Source organism: Phodopus roborovskii, unplaced genomic scaffold (assembly GCF_943737965.1).
Source record: "Phodopus roborovskii unplaced genomic scaffold, PHOROB, whole genome shotgun sequence".
Classification (NCBI taxonomy): domain Eukaryota; kingdom Metazoa; phylum Chordata; class Mammalia; order Rodentia; family Cricetidae; genus Phodopus; species Phodopus roborovskii.
The window spans coordinates 45,039,928-45,054,915 of NW_026126480.1; the positions used below are offsets into that span (position 1 = coordinate 45,039,928).

The following is a 14,988-nucleotide window of genomic DNA, read 5'->3' on the forward strand; positions in this document are numbered from 1 at the left end:
GTGTCAGCCTCAGCGAGGCTTGTCTTTCCCCAAGCATCAGACATGTTTCTAACCGAGTGTTGTGCTTAATAATTCTGGATTATAGCCTGATCATCCTGAATATGATGAGACTCTGAGTTGGGCATGGCACACGCCAGATAAGTAAATAAAATAGATTTTTTTTTTAAACCTTCTCCTACACAGTCTGGCTGATGCTTTCCAGTTCTCAGGACTCCCTTTCCAGTGCCCTAGAAACTGAGCCTGGGCTTTGTTCAAGTTCTGCTGAAGACGTCTATTGTGGAATAATAAGGATTGGGAAAAACAGATAGGCTGAATAGATGTTTATTCAGGGAAAAATAACTTACAACAGAGACAGATGAACACCAGCAGGTTCCTGGTTCCAAGGATGCCTCCAGATGCTCTCTGCTCTGTCTAGCAAGCGAGAGAGCTCTCCCGGGGTCCCTGCCCCAGACCTAGTTCCCCCAGGTCACATCTGTCCCTGCTCCCACCCCCAATGGGCGTGGTCAATGCAACAGGTGCCCGGACAAAGTGAATATCTCACTACAGATGTCCTTACGCCTGAGCTCAGATACAGGCCAAGCAGCAGAAAGACAAAGAGAAGGAAACAGCAAGGCCTTTTACCTACCCTTGCCACCAGAAATGAACAGCTACTCCTGAGGGTACAAGTTCCTGGGGCCACCACACCCCAGCACCAGCACAGCATTTGGGGCACATTGGAAGGACAGGGCCTTGGTGACCCTCCTCTTTTTCTGGCAGTCAAGGGGTTCCTTTCTCCCCAGGGCAGGAACTGCAGCAAGCCTAGCCTAAGATGAAAGAAGAGCTATAACTGCTCATCATTTCAGTGATATTTCCCCCATTCACTGGCTTCTGATGATGTCACAGCCCTCACTAAGCTGCTGCCTACATTCTGCTGGGTTCTGAGAAGGGTTTTGATGGGAGGGACCAGGTGCAGGTGGCCTCTGCCATCTGATCTGGAGCCAGAGCCCACTTCCTTTCATCTCTGTATTTTAGCTTCATCCCTCAAAAACTCACTCTGGCTGCTTCTGAAGCTTGGGCATTGTGGCCTCTGCCAGCATCAGTAGAATCCCTTCCAAGCTACCTGTTGCTGCCACGGAACCCTCCCTGGGAAGGATCCTATATATGGCACCTGTGCCTCTGCCCTCCTTATGGCATGGCCCAGGATGAACTCAAGGCTCAGCACCGAAAGATGGCATCTCCTATGGGAGTCAGGGCTGTGTGGTTGAAGACTGTGTCCATGCCATTGGGCATGTAAGCCAGGCTCCAGGGGAAGGTGTTGTGGGTAGGATCTGAAGGCCAGCCCTATGACTGACTGTTCCATACTCAAGTGCTGCATGGTGGAGACATGGGACGTCAAGGCAGCACCTGTAATAATTGGTAGGATGGAGGGCCTTAAGAAATAAAGTGGGCAGAGCCAAACTGCTGCCTCCTCTACCACATCCCCACTGTGGGGCCTCCCTTATCAGAAGTAGATGAGCTTCATGGGTCTGAGTCTAGGAATGGAGATGGCTTTTCCTTGTAAGGCCATGCTTCCCACTCCCTTAGCACACGCCCAAAACTCCCCGTGTCTACAACACAGCACCACATTGGGAAGCAGCATCCTTCCCCCTCCTGATGATCTCAAGTGCAGATGGTTTTCAATAAATAACTCATTTTTTCACTTAGGTGGCTTCACTGTATGTACAAGCCACCAGAGTCATGTCCCTCAGAGAGGGAATCTGAAGTTCAGGGCAGCCTCAAGCCCCTTGAGGGTTGGGAATTCAGGACTGCATAACAAGTTCAAGGCCAGTCTGGGATAGATGTCAGAAACAGAAAGTTTCCTGTGATAAACTGACAACGAAGCTGAGTGAGGGGCTTTCAAGGTGGCTCGGTGGTTAAGAGCACTTAGCTGTCCTTCTGGGGGGGGGGAGGAGTTTCAATTCCCAGCACTCACAAAATTCTGCAACTTCAGTGCCAGGGGATCCAGTGACTTTTTCTGGCTTCCACTGGCACCAGCCATGCATGTGGTGAATGAACGTCCATGTAAGTAAACATACATATGAAATAAAAGCAAGTGTTAAAAGAAACTGAACACACTTGACAGACTATCCTGGTGTCTGAACACATAAACTTTCCATTCCAGACCCTTTTCTATGTGGAGAGAAAGATTCTCTGTGACCTGACAGTCCTGGGTCAGACAGAGCCTCCATGGCTGGGAGCCACTGCTTAGGTGCCACAGTTTCTCACAGTCATGCCTGCTCCCTTTAGGCTATCCCTGTCCCTTGGTTTGGTCCCAGCAGGTTTATTAAAGTGCTAGGCTGTTCTGGAAAGCATCAGCCACAATCCTCTCCCTGGGCCACAGCAAGGTTGACAGCCCATCCAGTCTGCACTCTCTGAGGAAGACAGGGCAGCTTCTGCTTTCCTGCAGGGTTGCTTGAATTGCTCTTTGAAGTCTTTCTCGGGGTACCTCAGCCTGCCTGCCTTCTCTTCCTCTGCCTTCTCCCTTTCCCTTTCTCAGACAACAGTAACAATAAGTATGATTAGCAAGGTGATTTCAAGCCCCTTTCAGAGGACAAGACAGTAAACAGAGCTTGTTTGCCTAAGGAAACCCTCCCAGCACCCAGCCACTCAAACTGCATGTGTTAATGAACCCAGAGCCGTTAATGCGGTTTCTTCAGTTAAATTGATTCATGAATTTTGAAGAGAACATTATCTAATGAATTTTCTTTGAATAGAAAGCAATTAAAAGGACAAATCAGTCTGATTAACCCCAAAGTCACCCTCCTGCCACAAATGCTGTACAGTTTGAAATTATATCATAAAAAAACTAGAGCACATTTGCTGTGTCTGTGCCCTCTACTAATCCATGTAAATTAATGAACAACAAAGTTAATTTCTTTGATGACCCTTTTCTAGTATCACCTGGATTATGCTGATGTTTAATTTGCTTAATGTTATAATAAAGACTAAACAGGGTTTTTTTTTTTCCAGTGAAGTGATTATCATTCCCTTCAGTTAAGAAGTGATTTTTATTATTTAACATGCATGTAAGGGTATGTTTCCTTTAAGGGCCAAATCACACCCTTCCTGCTTGGCACAAAATGTGGTCAGCACTGTGGAGGAATCTTCCTCTCTTTGTTGGAGCCCCAAAGATAGAAGATGTAGCGTGACCTCCATGATCCCTAGTCTGTGTGCCCCCCCCCCAGCCGAAGACATGGATTCACACCAGGCTCTTCCTTGTGCCTGAGCTTCTGTCCTACTCAAGGCACATTGCAGGGAATGAATCCAAAGCCCAGAGGCATCAAGGGAGAGGATTTGGCCATGCCTCACCCTAGTCTGCTGCAGGACACAAAATGCATGCCACTCGATGTGGCTAATAAGAGAAAATGGGGAACGATGTTCTATTTTTGCAGCACTGTTCAGTCAACATGCCTGCAACTGCCTGCAGCCAGGGTCACCCTCCCCACAACCTGGGCATACTGGTGGAGACACCTGGCATTCATAACAGCACTGGAAGGGGCATAGTCCTGCCCGCTGCCGGGTGTGGACAGCTAGAAAAGGGTCCCATTCCATCCCTGCAGACTTCCTCCCTCCTGCATCTCACCTGAAGTTGCAAATTAACCAGCAGTCCAAAGGGCTTCCACATAGGTGGGCCAGCAGGGGCTCCTGTGCTTGCTAATTGAACTGTGTGCAAATGCTTGCCAGCCCGTTCACAGAAAGAGCATCGCACACAGCTCCACACGGAGCGTGAGGAAGATGGAAGGAAATTAAAGACGTGGGAAGCCTTGTGAGGCCCACCTGCTTTGTGCCCGATTCAGTCTCAGTTCTCCTCGCCTGTGCCACCGTGACAGGGTGCTGTGTGGAGGCCTGTGTTTTAATTGAGTATAACACATCTATTTGTGTCATTGCATTTTCTGCTGGGGGACTGGCAGCTATTTATATCTGGGCTGCGGGAGCCGTTTGTCCAAATCGCGTCATTCTGTTTTCTTTCTTTCAGATTCATTCACCAGACAGGTGTTATGGAAGCTGCTGAAGGTTGTGAAATTCGGAGAAATGGTTTCTTACCAGCAATTAGCAGCCCTGGCAGGCAACCCCAAAGCGGCTCGCGCAGTCGGAGGAGCAATGAGAAACAATCCTGTAAGTTCTGCAGATGGGCAGCAGGCTGGATACCTGCCATTGCTGGGCCTTGAACCACTCTGGGAACCAAGTGTCATTTGAATAAATGTATTTCATAGGCCAACTCTGTGGCTTGGGGGAGGGGTAACTCCTGGGAGAGGGGCCCTTGTTTTCCAGCCACATGAGCCCTTTGTTATAGCAGCCCCTACCAGAGAGGAGGAAGCCTGGAGAGTGGCAAGCAGACTAGAGGGCAGCCTGTTTATCATTCACTCGCCACTGGGCAGTCCCCATACTGGGTGCCTGTTGAGTGGCAACGTTCTTCCATACACTGGAAATACAGCCATATATCCAGAAGACGAGAGGCCTGCCCATGTGGCACCAGCCAGCTGGAGAAGGTTTTGGTGAAATAGTACAACCCCATCTCCCTGAATCTCTGGGGTATGAAGAGCCTAGACGATGTGACACCTTGCATCATAGATGTCTACTGTCCTTGGGTGTCAGCTCCCCAGGAAATGGCTCTTCCCCCAGAATGCATCAGCATTTATTTATGTTCCTTCCTGCAAATCTGTCAGGGTTCATTGAGCTTCCAGAGACAGCTTGTAGTCACACAGTGCAGTGGATATTTTGGCCCCCCAGCGCAACCAATGGCTAGACCAGAACCCTGCATGTCTGTGGGCCTTGTATGGGCAAGAAGGCATGCTATCCACACAGTCTTCAGGGAAAGCCCACACTACCTCCAGGCTCCCTGAATGTCCCAAGCAGTCTCTCCTGTGCCAATATAGGTGTTCTGTCGTGTTGGTAAAGCTGTACAGGTCTCTAACATGGTAAAAAAAAATTCCCCCTGATTAGAAGTGCACCTATCTGGATAGGACGTTGATGTATCAGACAGTCTGAGACTCCTTTGGTGGGTAATGGTTGTTGGAGAAGGTGTTTCTCTGTGTAGCCTTGGCTGTTGTAGAACCCACTGTGTAGGCCAGGCTGCCCTCAAACTCAGAGATCCTCTTGCCTCTGTCTCCTAAGAGTTAAGATTAAAGGGGTATGCACCACGCTTGTCTCTGAATATGGCTTTTGAGGTCTTCAACAAAACTTTTCTCCTGCCTTTTGGTAGACTACCATTTCTGGGCCACTGCTAGATTTTGAGACATTAGATTAAAAAAAAAAAAAAAAAAAAAAAAAGACAGGTTCTATGTAGTCCTGGGACTGTCCCAGAACTTTCTCTGTAGATCAGATTGGAACCCATAGAGATACTTCTAAATTCTGGGACTAAAGCTATTCATCACCATGCCTGGCCGTGAGGCATTAGCTTTTGTTACAGACAAGGAGACAGCTCCAATGCTTTTGGTCTACGACTCCATTTAATGCCCCAGAAGAACAGAGGAAGCCAACATGCTTTCTACATTCCTTGTGCTGACCCTTGTAGCTGCTGTTTTAACACACACCAACCACCCTGACCTTTGAATGGGGTAGGTCTTTCTGTGCCAGGTCTGAGTGCCTACCAAGACTAAGGAAGAGGCATGGACATTCCCCAGGTGACTCCTGCAACAAGACAAATGGTTTGATATTTATCCACACTCAAGTTAGGAACCAAAGTTGTATTTTGCAAAGTTTTCAATGTGTACTCACATGAAGATGAAGATGGCCCCATCAGTGGGCACCAACAACACAGCTTCTGCTCTGAGTGCAGATAACATCTGCTTTAAGAACCTGCTGCCCAGGGTACCCATTGGTAAACATACCACACCCACTTTTGTGATGAGTTACTATCTAGCTGAGACTTGAGGGAGAAAAGGCCTGGACAATGGTAGGCTCTGCCTGCTGCCATGTTGGCAGATGTCCTCAGCACCACTGACAACGGGGCCCAAGATGAGGGTGGCTATGTGTGTCCCCTTTACCCCAAAGCCACCAATCTGGAATAAGATCAAGGAAAACAAAGTTCTTATGTTTTGGCTAAGCAGTGCCATTTGTGAATTTGAGAGGAAGAGTAGAAAGGACAGAGAATGCTCCAGTCACTGGAAACTTCATCTTGCATCATTCCTTTGGTGGCTGGCAGTAACCACGTCCTCATGCTGTCTGGTCTCACAACTGGCCATTGCCAGGTTGTCCACCTCAAGAATAGGAGTTTAGCAGGATGTTAGTCTACTCCATCCTGGGACTCAATTTCTCCCAAGTTTCCCAGTTGGGAATCTCTGGCCTTGCCAGGAGGCTGGGCAGCCTCTGGAGATGAAGGTACCACATCACCATGAATAAGGGATGCCCAGCTCCCCACCCCCCCCCCACACACACAGAGAACCCTCTTCTGCCACATCCTTAGACACAATTTGTTAAATGTAGTTCAGAGGCAATCAATACAAGCTCAGGGAGTTTCCCACCTTTTTCTAAACAAACACATTCCTGAGGAGTTAGTTTATTCGCAGATTGCCATGAGCGCCGATGACCCCCGAGTCCTGTTCTGCCATTCACCCAGATGGCTGTTGATAAAGATTTAGCATCATGTTCCGAGTGTCAGGGTTGTCAGTGGAGCTGAACCATTTGACCAGAAGAAAAAAACGCACCGGGAGCTATTGATTACAACTTCTCGGTGTCACTTGTTCACCAGGATTTAGGTATTGATGAGGCTGCGAGTGAAAACAAGCTTTCTCCCTTGTGGCCTCTGCCCAGAAGAACAAAGGCAAAGTTGGAAAAAATATTCAGCCAGTTCCAGAATCAGAGGGATTCCATTATCGATTGCAAGGCCCCTTCATGTTATTTTTGTTGGAGACAAATCTATGGGTTTGGAAGTTTTATAGCAGTTGAGAAAGGGCTTGCGTGAGTGATGGATCCGGGTATTGGACAAATTAGATTTCACAGCATGAAGATTTCAATGAAGCTGTAATACCATGGGCTCCTTGAGTATCGATAGCAATCGCATTGCATGAGGCAGGGGCTGTCAAGAAGAGGACAACAATGATACGGGTCCTTCAGATATGGCCATGGAGCCCCAGTAAATACCTACTGCTAGCCTGAAGGGTCCATTTCTAGAGGTAACCTGTATGAGTTAAGTCACCAGTCCACAATGCACTCTATGCCAGTAGTCCCTCAACTCTGCGTTGACCCACAGAAGGAAGCAGGAAGAGGTGTGCATGTTACTCACTTTTCTAATCCCATAATCCCTTAAGAGGGAAAAGCAAAATCTAAGCTGGGAGGTCAGATGTGATCTCAGGCAGAATGGTGGAATATGCATCTAAATGTTGGCAAGGCCAGATTCTGTGGCATGCGTGCATCAGCCAAAGCTAAGGGTTGGTATCATCTCAGTCCTCTGTGTCGCGCGCGCGCGCATGTGTGTGTGTGTGTTAGTAATGTTCCATTCTCAACATCTTCCATGGTTGAGAATCAGAGTCCCTCTGCTGTGAACATTGCCCTGGAGCCAAGCCCTGTGAGCAACTGGCATCCAGATCTTTTGGACCCCAATGAAGGTGTCTGCAGGTTTGCATGGTACCAGCCATGGAAAATGATGGGCCAGTTACTATCAGTGGGCTCATGAGATTACAGGCCCCTGTTTTTGAGCTTTTCAGAGTCAATAAGAAGAAACAGCCATGTTTGATAACTCCCTGGAATCATTCCCCAATTCTTTGATTGGTATGACATTTTGCAATAGCAGGTGAGTGGCAAATGGCTCAGAACACACAGACCCCACCATAGCCAAGGCATACACATATCTGGATGCCATCCCTGACACACTCTGACAGGCATCTCCTCCTTATATGCTTGTTTCCACTAAGAAGTGGCCTCCCTTAGAGTCAATCCACCATGTTAGTGTAGAGGACCATTGATGCTTAGTTTTACTCACACCATTAAAAACTGGAGAGCAGTCTGGGGACCTCAGACCATTTGAGTTGGGAAGCCGCAGCAACCCTAATAAGGACTTCCTAGTCCACAGGCCTTGTTGGGTTGGGGTGACATACCTGTCACTGGATGTGCTGCCAGTGGCAGTGTGTATCCAGGGGAATGTGTAGACATGGGTACCTTTGAGACCCTGTGTCTCCAGAAGAAAGGGGAAAGAAAAATTTTCAATGCACAGGTACAACATAAGCTGACTTGGCCAACTGTTCCTGTAAAAGGCAACTGTTCACAAAGCAGCCACAGATGGCAGTGAAAGGTATGGCTGTGTTCAAGTAAAACTTTATTTACAAAATCAGAAGGTGGACAGCAGCAGCCCCTCAGCCATGGTTTGCCAATCCCTTAGGGAAACTGGGCCTGCCTGCCATCATCCCTGAAGATTCTCATTATAGCTTGATGATGGCAGAGAAAGTCTTGTGGAACTCAGAAGTGTAGTTTGAATTTGAATAGGTGCACGTGGTAAATCACTCCTCAGATGCAATTGGTGTTCTTGTCTTAAACCTTAATACAAAAAAAAAAAAAATCCCATATCCCACACATACCTCAAAGCCGGTGTTCCATTCCCCCAAAGGATACCCTCAAGGCCTCTGAAGGGTGCAAAGTAGGGGTACTGAAGGAGCCAGCATGACCACCATGCCAGCAGCATGCCCACTGGAGATCTACCTGGTGGGACTGGACAGTCACACAGGTAAGACCTGGTCAGTAGCACAGGAAACCTGTCCCAGAGCCAGACTGACATGACACTTCTGCCTTTCAGGTCCCCATCCTCATCCCCTGCCACAGGGTGATCTGCAGTGATGGCAGCATTGGTAATTACTCTGGAGGAGGGCAGGCTGTGAAGGAGTGGCTTCTGTCCCACGAGGGCATCCCAATTCAGCAGCCATCCTGCAAGGACTTGGGTCTGACTGGGACCCGACTCAAGCCATCCCGTGTCTCCACCAGCTCCAAACCATCTGGCTGAAATTGAGTAACTGTTTGAGTGACACATAGATGTAACGCCGTGTCGGAAGCAAATGTGTGGTGGTACCACTATATTAAAAGAGCTGGATGTGTCCTGGGGGACTCAATGTGGCTGCCCTTTCTTGTTTCTACATTTTACAGCAGAATGAGTTCAGACGACCCACCCCTGTGTATGTCATCAGTTCCCTTCCCTGACATGGTTATTGTTCTATTTTTAATGCCTATTAAAATGGGGGTGAGAGTGAGAAAGGCCTTGGGAGCCTCAGGGCCACTTTACATGAAGGGAGATGCATCTAACACCTGCAGGCAACTGCCAGCCACCTCACACTGTCCACACTGCACAGCTGACTCCACCCTATCAGGACCCCCAAGCCATCCTTCAAGCCATTTACGCTGTGGAGATGGCTACCCCATTCAGTTCCCAACACCCCACCCTTGTTGGCTAGAGGGGGGATGGGCTGAGAAGTAAACACCTTGTGGGGGGGTCCATGTTGTTTCTTTACCTGCCAGGAAAGTGTCTTGTATCTACTGTGTCACTGTGTTCTTCTACAATGATTAGATGGGGAAAAAGTACCACCTTCCAAAAATGATTTGGAATGCTGAATAGCACATGGGACATGAATGTGGCTGGGCTGGTGCCCTTCTAGGCATTCAAGTCACCTCCAAATTCTAACTGTTTTTACTTTCTTTCTTTTTGAATTTCTGGATAGTAGGTGGAAGGGACATGGTCCTTCCTGGGCGCCTCAAGGACCAGGAACCTGTAAAGGTCTCAACACCCCATGTTGATCGTGTGCATTCAAGGTCAATACAGCAGTGGCAGCCGGCCCACCAGCACTGGAGACAGTCTCCAAATCTGCCATATGGTGCCTTCTGATGCTTTAAAACTACATCATCATTCCATTTCTAAAATTGACTATTCCTAAAAAGTGACAGGAAACTCAGCCAGGGGTCTGGATAAATAAAACAGCGTGTGATTGGAGGAGTGAACCACCAACCATGTAGCAGAAAGCTAGATTTTATGGTGGCTTCTCTGAGAGCGGAAACCACTCATGCCATCTCAGATGGCAACACAGCCTCATAAGGAACTTGCTTTGGTGAGCCTGGTACTGCTACCTTAACACCCATGTAAATAAACCTCAGGCCTTTCTCCCTGCTTTCCAATTAATCATGTCCTCACCTTATATCAGCTGCACTAACTCTGGTATTTTTATAAAGAGGCATTACAAATGCAACGCTTTGTGAGTTTGGTTATCACCCATCATCACAACGTGAAGTGGGTCTTGTTCTAGTAGTGAGCACCGTAACCTGTGCGTTTTCAGGATAGGGCTGGGTGCGCACTGGCATCCTCCCATCTGGCTTCACCAGGGTACTTTCTGCTTATTTCCTAAAAGGGCCATCTTTGTCTGACTTGACCAGCAAGAGTCGGGAAAGGCTGGGACATCTTGCATCAGAGTAATGCTACCCTGATGTCTCTCCAGCACCAGAGGATGTCTTTGTCCTCCGACTGAGGAGAGCAGAATTCTTCTCAAAGAGTCACTCTGGGCCCTGCAGCCTCCTGTGTGTGTGTGTGTGTGTTCCAACAGAGGGCACTGTGGCTGCAGTGTGCTGGGGAGACCCCAGCCTCCTCTGCTTAAGGAGGAGTTGGAAGGTGGGCATCACGGTTAAACTCAACTGATTCTGAGCATGTCCTCCACCCTGCCACATGGGCCATCAGGCCAGTGTCTTGTACATAGGTCTCCTGTGCCTGGGTGACCTACAAAATGGGAGCTTTCCTTGTGATCTCTACATGTCCAAACAGATCCAGGCTCTAAGAGGAGCCTGGGGCTGTACAGACCTCCACGGCCAAACCCCCAGCATGGGACAGCTACATGCGGCCAGGACACCAACCCCATCAAAGCCACAAGGGCAATCTGGCAGCTCCAGGTAGCCTGGGATGATGAGCAGGCATGTTTGGGCCTGCCCTTGGAGCAGTACGAAAGCTGTGTCTGCTCTCCTCTCCGAGGGCTTCCTCAATGCTGTCATAACAGGTTCATAGATGCCCCGAGGTAGCCGTTGACAGCAGCAGGACTCACTGCAGTGACCGTGTACCGCTCCAAGGATAAACTCTGCAGAGGCTGACATGAAACGCCAGCACGGTCGCCTGGAGCCGCTCTGGCTCAGGGTTGCAGCTCAGCTTGTGAAAATAAGAGAGAGAGGAAAGGCATAAAGAATTACAAAAATATTTTCCAAATAAAAAGAAATGTTGAAACAAGAAAGCTGTGTTCTATGGCCTTGGCCCCAGGTCCCTCTCACCTATGCAGTCTCCATGCCCTGAGCTCCTGTGCTTTGAATACTGACACAGAGGCATGTCAGCTGCCATTGCACCGCGGCTCCTGCCAGCCATGCTGTCATTTGCCGCCTCCATAAACCGTGGTAGCCAAAGACTTGGGCCTCACTGCCAGCAGAATAAATAGAAACCTTTGGTCAGGAAGGGGGCTGAAACTTGGAAGTGGGTGTTTCTCTCCCAGTGAGGAAGTATTTCCCTTCCCTATGAAGGATATACACACACCACTCATCCGTGTCCTGTGGCCCTACCAAGTGATGAAGCAACCAGAAGGCAAGTCTGACTCATCTTCCGCCCCAAGTAGGGAAGCTGCAACCTGGAGCAAGGGCAGTCCTGGGCCTGGAAGCTGAATTCCTGTAAGAGGCATTACAGGGAAAAGGGGTCGTTCTTTGAGGTTCTAGGAGCAACAGGTGAAGACGGTGGGTACTTCGGGGCAGATGGCAGACTTACTTGGGAGTTGCTGGATGAGTTTCTGGAATGTTCTTAGGAGCCCTATCAGATCCATACTCTTTAATGTCTACAGTATACCTCTCTCTTCCTTAGGTCCCACTCCCTACTACTGCCCTGTCACCCAGAGTCCCCTTTTAATGAGGGTCCTAGTGTACCTAACATTGATAGAGTCATATTGAGGCCTCAGCATTGTCAGGACAACTTTCCTATGTGAGTACATGGAGAGCAAAGGTGTTGTCAGGAGTGCAGGGGTGGACCATCTCCAGAACAGTTTCTCAGGGTCACTGGCAATGAGTGAAATGCTGCACATATCCACTGTGACCCTGGATCTAGTCCTCAAGAACAAAATGTCTCCATGGGCCCGGTGCCAGCTCAGATCTCAATGCTATCGAGTGATCAGGGAATGGCAGCTGAATCTGAGTGAAAACCTTCTTCCCTCAGGAGCATTCCAGAGAACCCAGTGCTCCTTTGATTTCAGATGTTGTATGTTAGGACTGTGGAGTGACAGACACGTTGGCTTAATGTGGGAGCCAAGGAGGACTCCATTTTACTCTGAAGATTTTCCTGGAAGTCCATTCAAGAAGCTAAACCTTTTGCAGCTTCCTCCTGTTGGGAGATGTCTGGGTCCCCACGTGTCACAAAAATATGTCACAGAGGGCAGGCAGGTGGGTGGGAGCCCTTGGGTAGAAAACTAAATTTTTTTTGTCTCCTCCAGGCCATCTGTGTCTGCCCTTTCTTTTAATCAGAATTGTATTAAAGTTTGCATTTAAAAATCTAGAATTAGCAGAGCACAGAAGGCCACACAGGCTGTAGTTGCAGCTGTTGGACAGACAGAGGCAGGAGGATGGTGACTTGAAGGCCAGCCAGGACTGCATAGGAAGACCTATGTCTTAAATAATAAGAAATTTTAAAAGCAGTTGTGAGGCAGAAGCAGGAGAACTAGAAGCCAGCCTGGTCCATCTACCAAGTTTCATGCTAGACAGGACTACATAGGAAGATGTTCCAAAACAGCAACCAAAATAAAATAAGTGAAGAATTAAGATCCTGGCAAGTTCTCTTGAACGGTTTGATAAAATTAAATGAGACTATGTAAAAGGCCCCTTCCTAGTCTCATTGTCTGTCTGTCTGTCTGTCTGTCTGACTGACTGACTGACTGACTGAAACAAAAGAGGAGTGATTGCCAAAAGCCAAGGCAAGAGTCAAGAAAAACTGTAGTTTCTGACATGGCTCCAGGTGATGGAGGGAGGGCATCCGGGGGCCTCAGAATCCCGGGACCCCATGGCTCCAGCTGCTGACAGATGGAGGCCGCCTGGCCTCCATCACAGAGGGCTCTCCAGCAAGGGTCTGTGTTGGGATTGGGGGCCAGAGTGGATGAGGAAATAGGAAGTGGATGCTGAGCCATGAGGTGCAAATTGACAGCAGGGCCCAGCCTGACAGCGCCTTTGATTGATGAGAGGACACTGTTAACAACCCTTTAAAGTTTCTCATTAATGTTTTTTTCACTGAAGAGAGCCACAAGAAAAAAATTCCACACGGACGGTAATTAAGATCGATCCTGTACAGTATGGTGCTAGCGCTGTTGGGAGCCTTTAAAAGAAGAAAGCAAACCCTCCTATTAAACACTCATTCTCAGGCTGCCAACTTGTGGGTTACTGAAGCCCCATGCCCTGTGCATGAGGCACATTTTGTGGACTGGGGTGGTGGCCATCACAGGGAAGTTTTCACTGAAGACACAGAATGGAGCCTCCATATTCTCATTGCCCTGATCTCTGATTTAGCAGCCAAGGAAAGGAAGGATGCACCTGGAGATGCTGAGTGACAGTAGCTCCCAGCCAGGCCCATGGAGTGTCGAAAGTTGGCTCTGCATGGTATGTGTGATGCTCCAAGAGACTCCAACTCTGGAGTGAGGTGGAGGGCAGAGGAAGGAGCAGCAAGGTTAGGAATGGCATCTCTCTCTCTTTGTGCACACAGGAAACTGTGACCCAAGTCTCCCTGCTATGCAGCATGAGTATATGTGCCTCCAAGTGAGTTTGGTGCCTTCAATGAGGAGGAACTCAGCTGGAGAGGATGCCAGTATCCAAACACTCAGTGCTATGTGACACTGTAGAAGTGCTGCTTTCGGTTTTGATTGTCATGGTTACGGTGCAAGGGTGAGATTTTCAGAAGCTGTGGAGGCGGTGGAGGGCATGTGGAGTGACTCATGGTGGAGTTTATCAGGGCCCTCCTAGTGGAACTTGGACCTGGAATCTTCCTTTTTGGGCCTCTGTAGGGAGTTTGGGTCTAGTCTGGCCAAGTGAGGGTCTCCATAGGGAATGGGACTATCATCAAGGCCTCGATGCCCAATGTCTAAGAGACAAGGAACATTTGTGCATCCAGACCACCCCACCAGGCTGGAAAGACTCCCAGGAATCCTGTCAGCAGAGGTGGCTAGGAAGCCCCTCCATCCTGTAGTTCAAGGTCTGCGCATGCTAGCATATGAGGCTGAGCAGCCACATCCCCCACTTAGCACCCACTTGCATGATCTAAGTAGTTGTCCCTAAGATGGGCCCTTCACAGTTGCCAGGACATGAGGATTCACACTAACTGAAGTAACTGTCTCCTATGCCACCATGTAAGCCCACTAGGGAAGACTTTCTGAAATCAGGCAGCTCCTGCACTACAGGTCCCAAATGGTGACTCTGGGGGACAGCCATGGAGCCCTGACTAGAGTCCCTCCCCTCAGATAGGTCCCTGGGAAGTAGCTGGACTGTGGGCTCCTTCCTTATGGTATTTTGTTTATGATCTAACAAAGCTTGCCTGAAGATCAGAGTGCAAAGCTAGCCACACTAGTTAGCCTTAGAGACTAGGCAGTGGTAGCACATAGCTTTAATCCTAGTAGCCATACTAATTAGCCATAGAGGCTAGGTAGTGAGGGTACACACCTTTAATCCGAGCATTGAAGAGACAGAGACAGGTGGATCTCTGTTCATTCAAGGCCACCCTGAGCTACACGAAATCAATCCAGTCTAAAAGAGGAACAGCTCACACAAAGGTGATCCCAGCACTTGGGATCCCATGCCTTTAATCCCAGCACTAGAGAGGAATTTAAAGCAGGAGGAGACAGGAGCTCAGTGCAGTCTGAGGTTTGGTGGAGACAGATGCAGTCTGGAGATGCAATCTGAGGACAGGATCACCCCTTCAGCCTGAGCATTGGGAGAAGTGAGAACTCTCTAGTGACTGGCTATTTTGCTTCCCTGATCTTCAGCTTTAACCCCGATATCAATCTA

General features: G+C 48.8%; 1 protein-coding gene across 1 annotated transcript in view; it reads left to right on the forward strand.

Moving 5' to 3' along the window:
* The window catches only part of Mgmt (O-6-methylguanine-DNA methyltransferase), a 228,009-nt gene extending 218,953 nt beyond the window's left edge, over positions 1-9,056 (forward strand). The window contains exons 4-5 of the mRNA XM_051193224.1: positions 3,995-4,134; positions 8,747-9,056. Of these exons, the coding sequence (XP_051049181.1) occupies positions 3,995-4,134; positions 8,747-8,950 (344 nt within the window). The 3' untranslated portion in view covers positions 8,951-9,056. The remainder of the gene's footprint in view (positions 1-3,994; positions 4,135-8,746) is intronic.
* Positions 9,057-14,988: the final 5,932 nt, after the last annotated feature.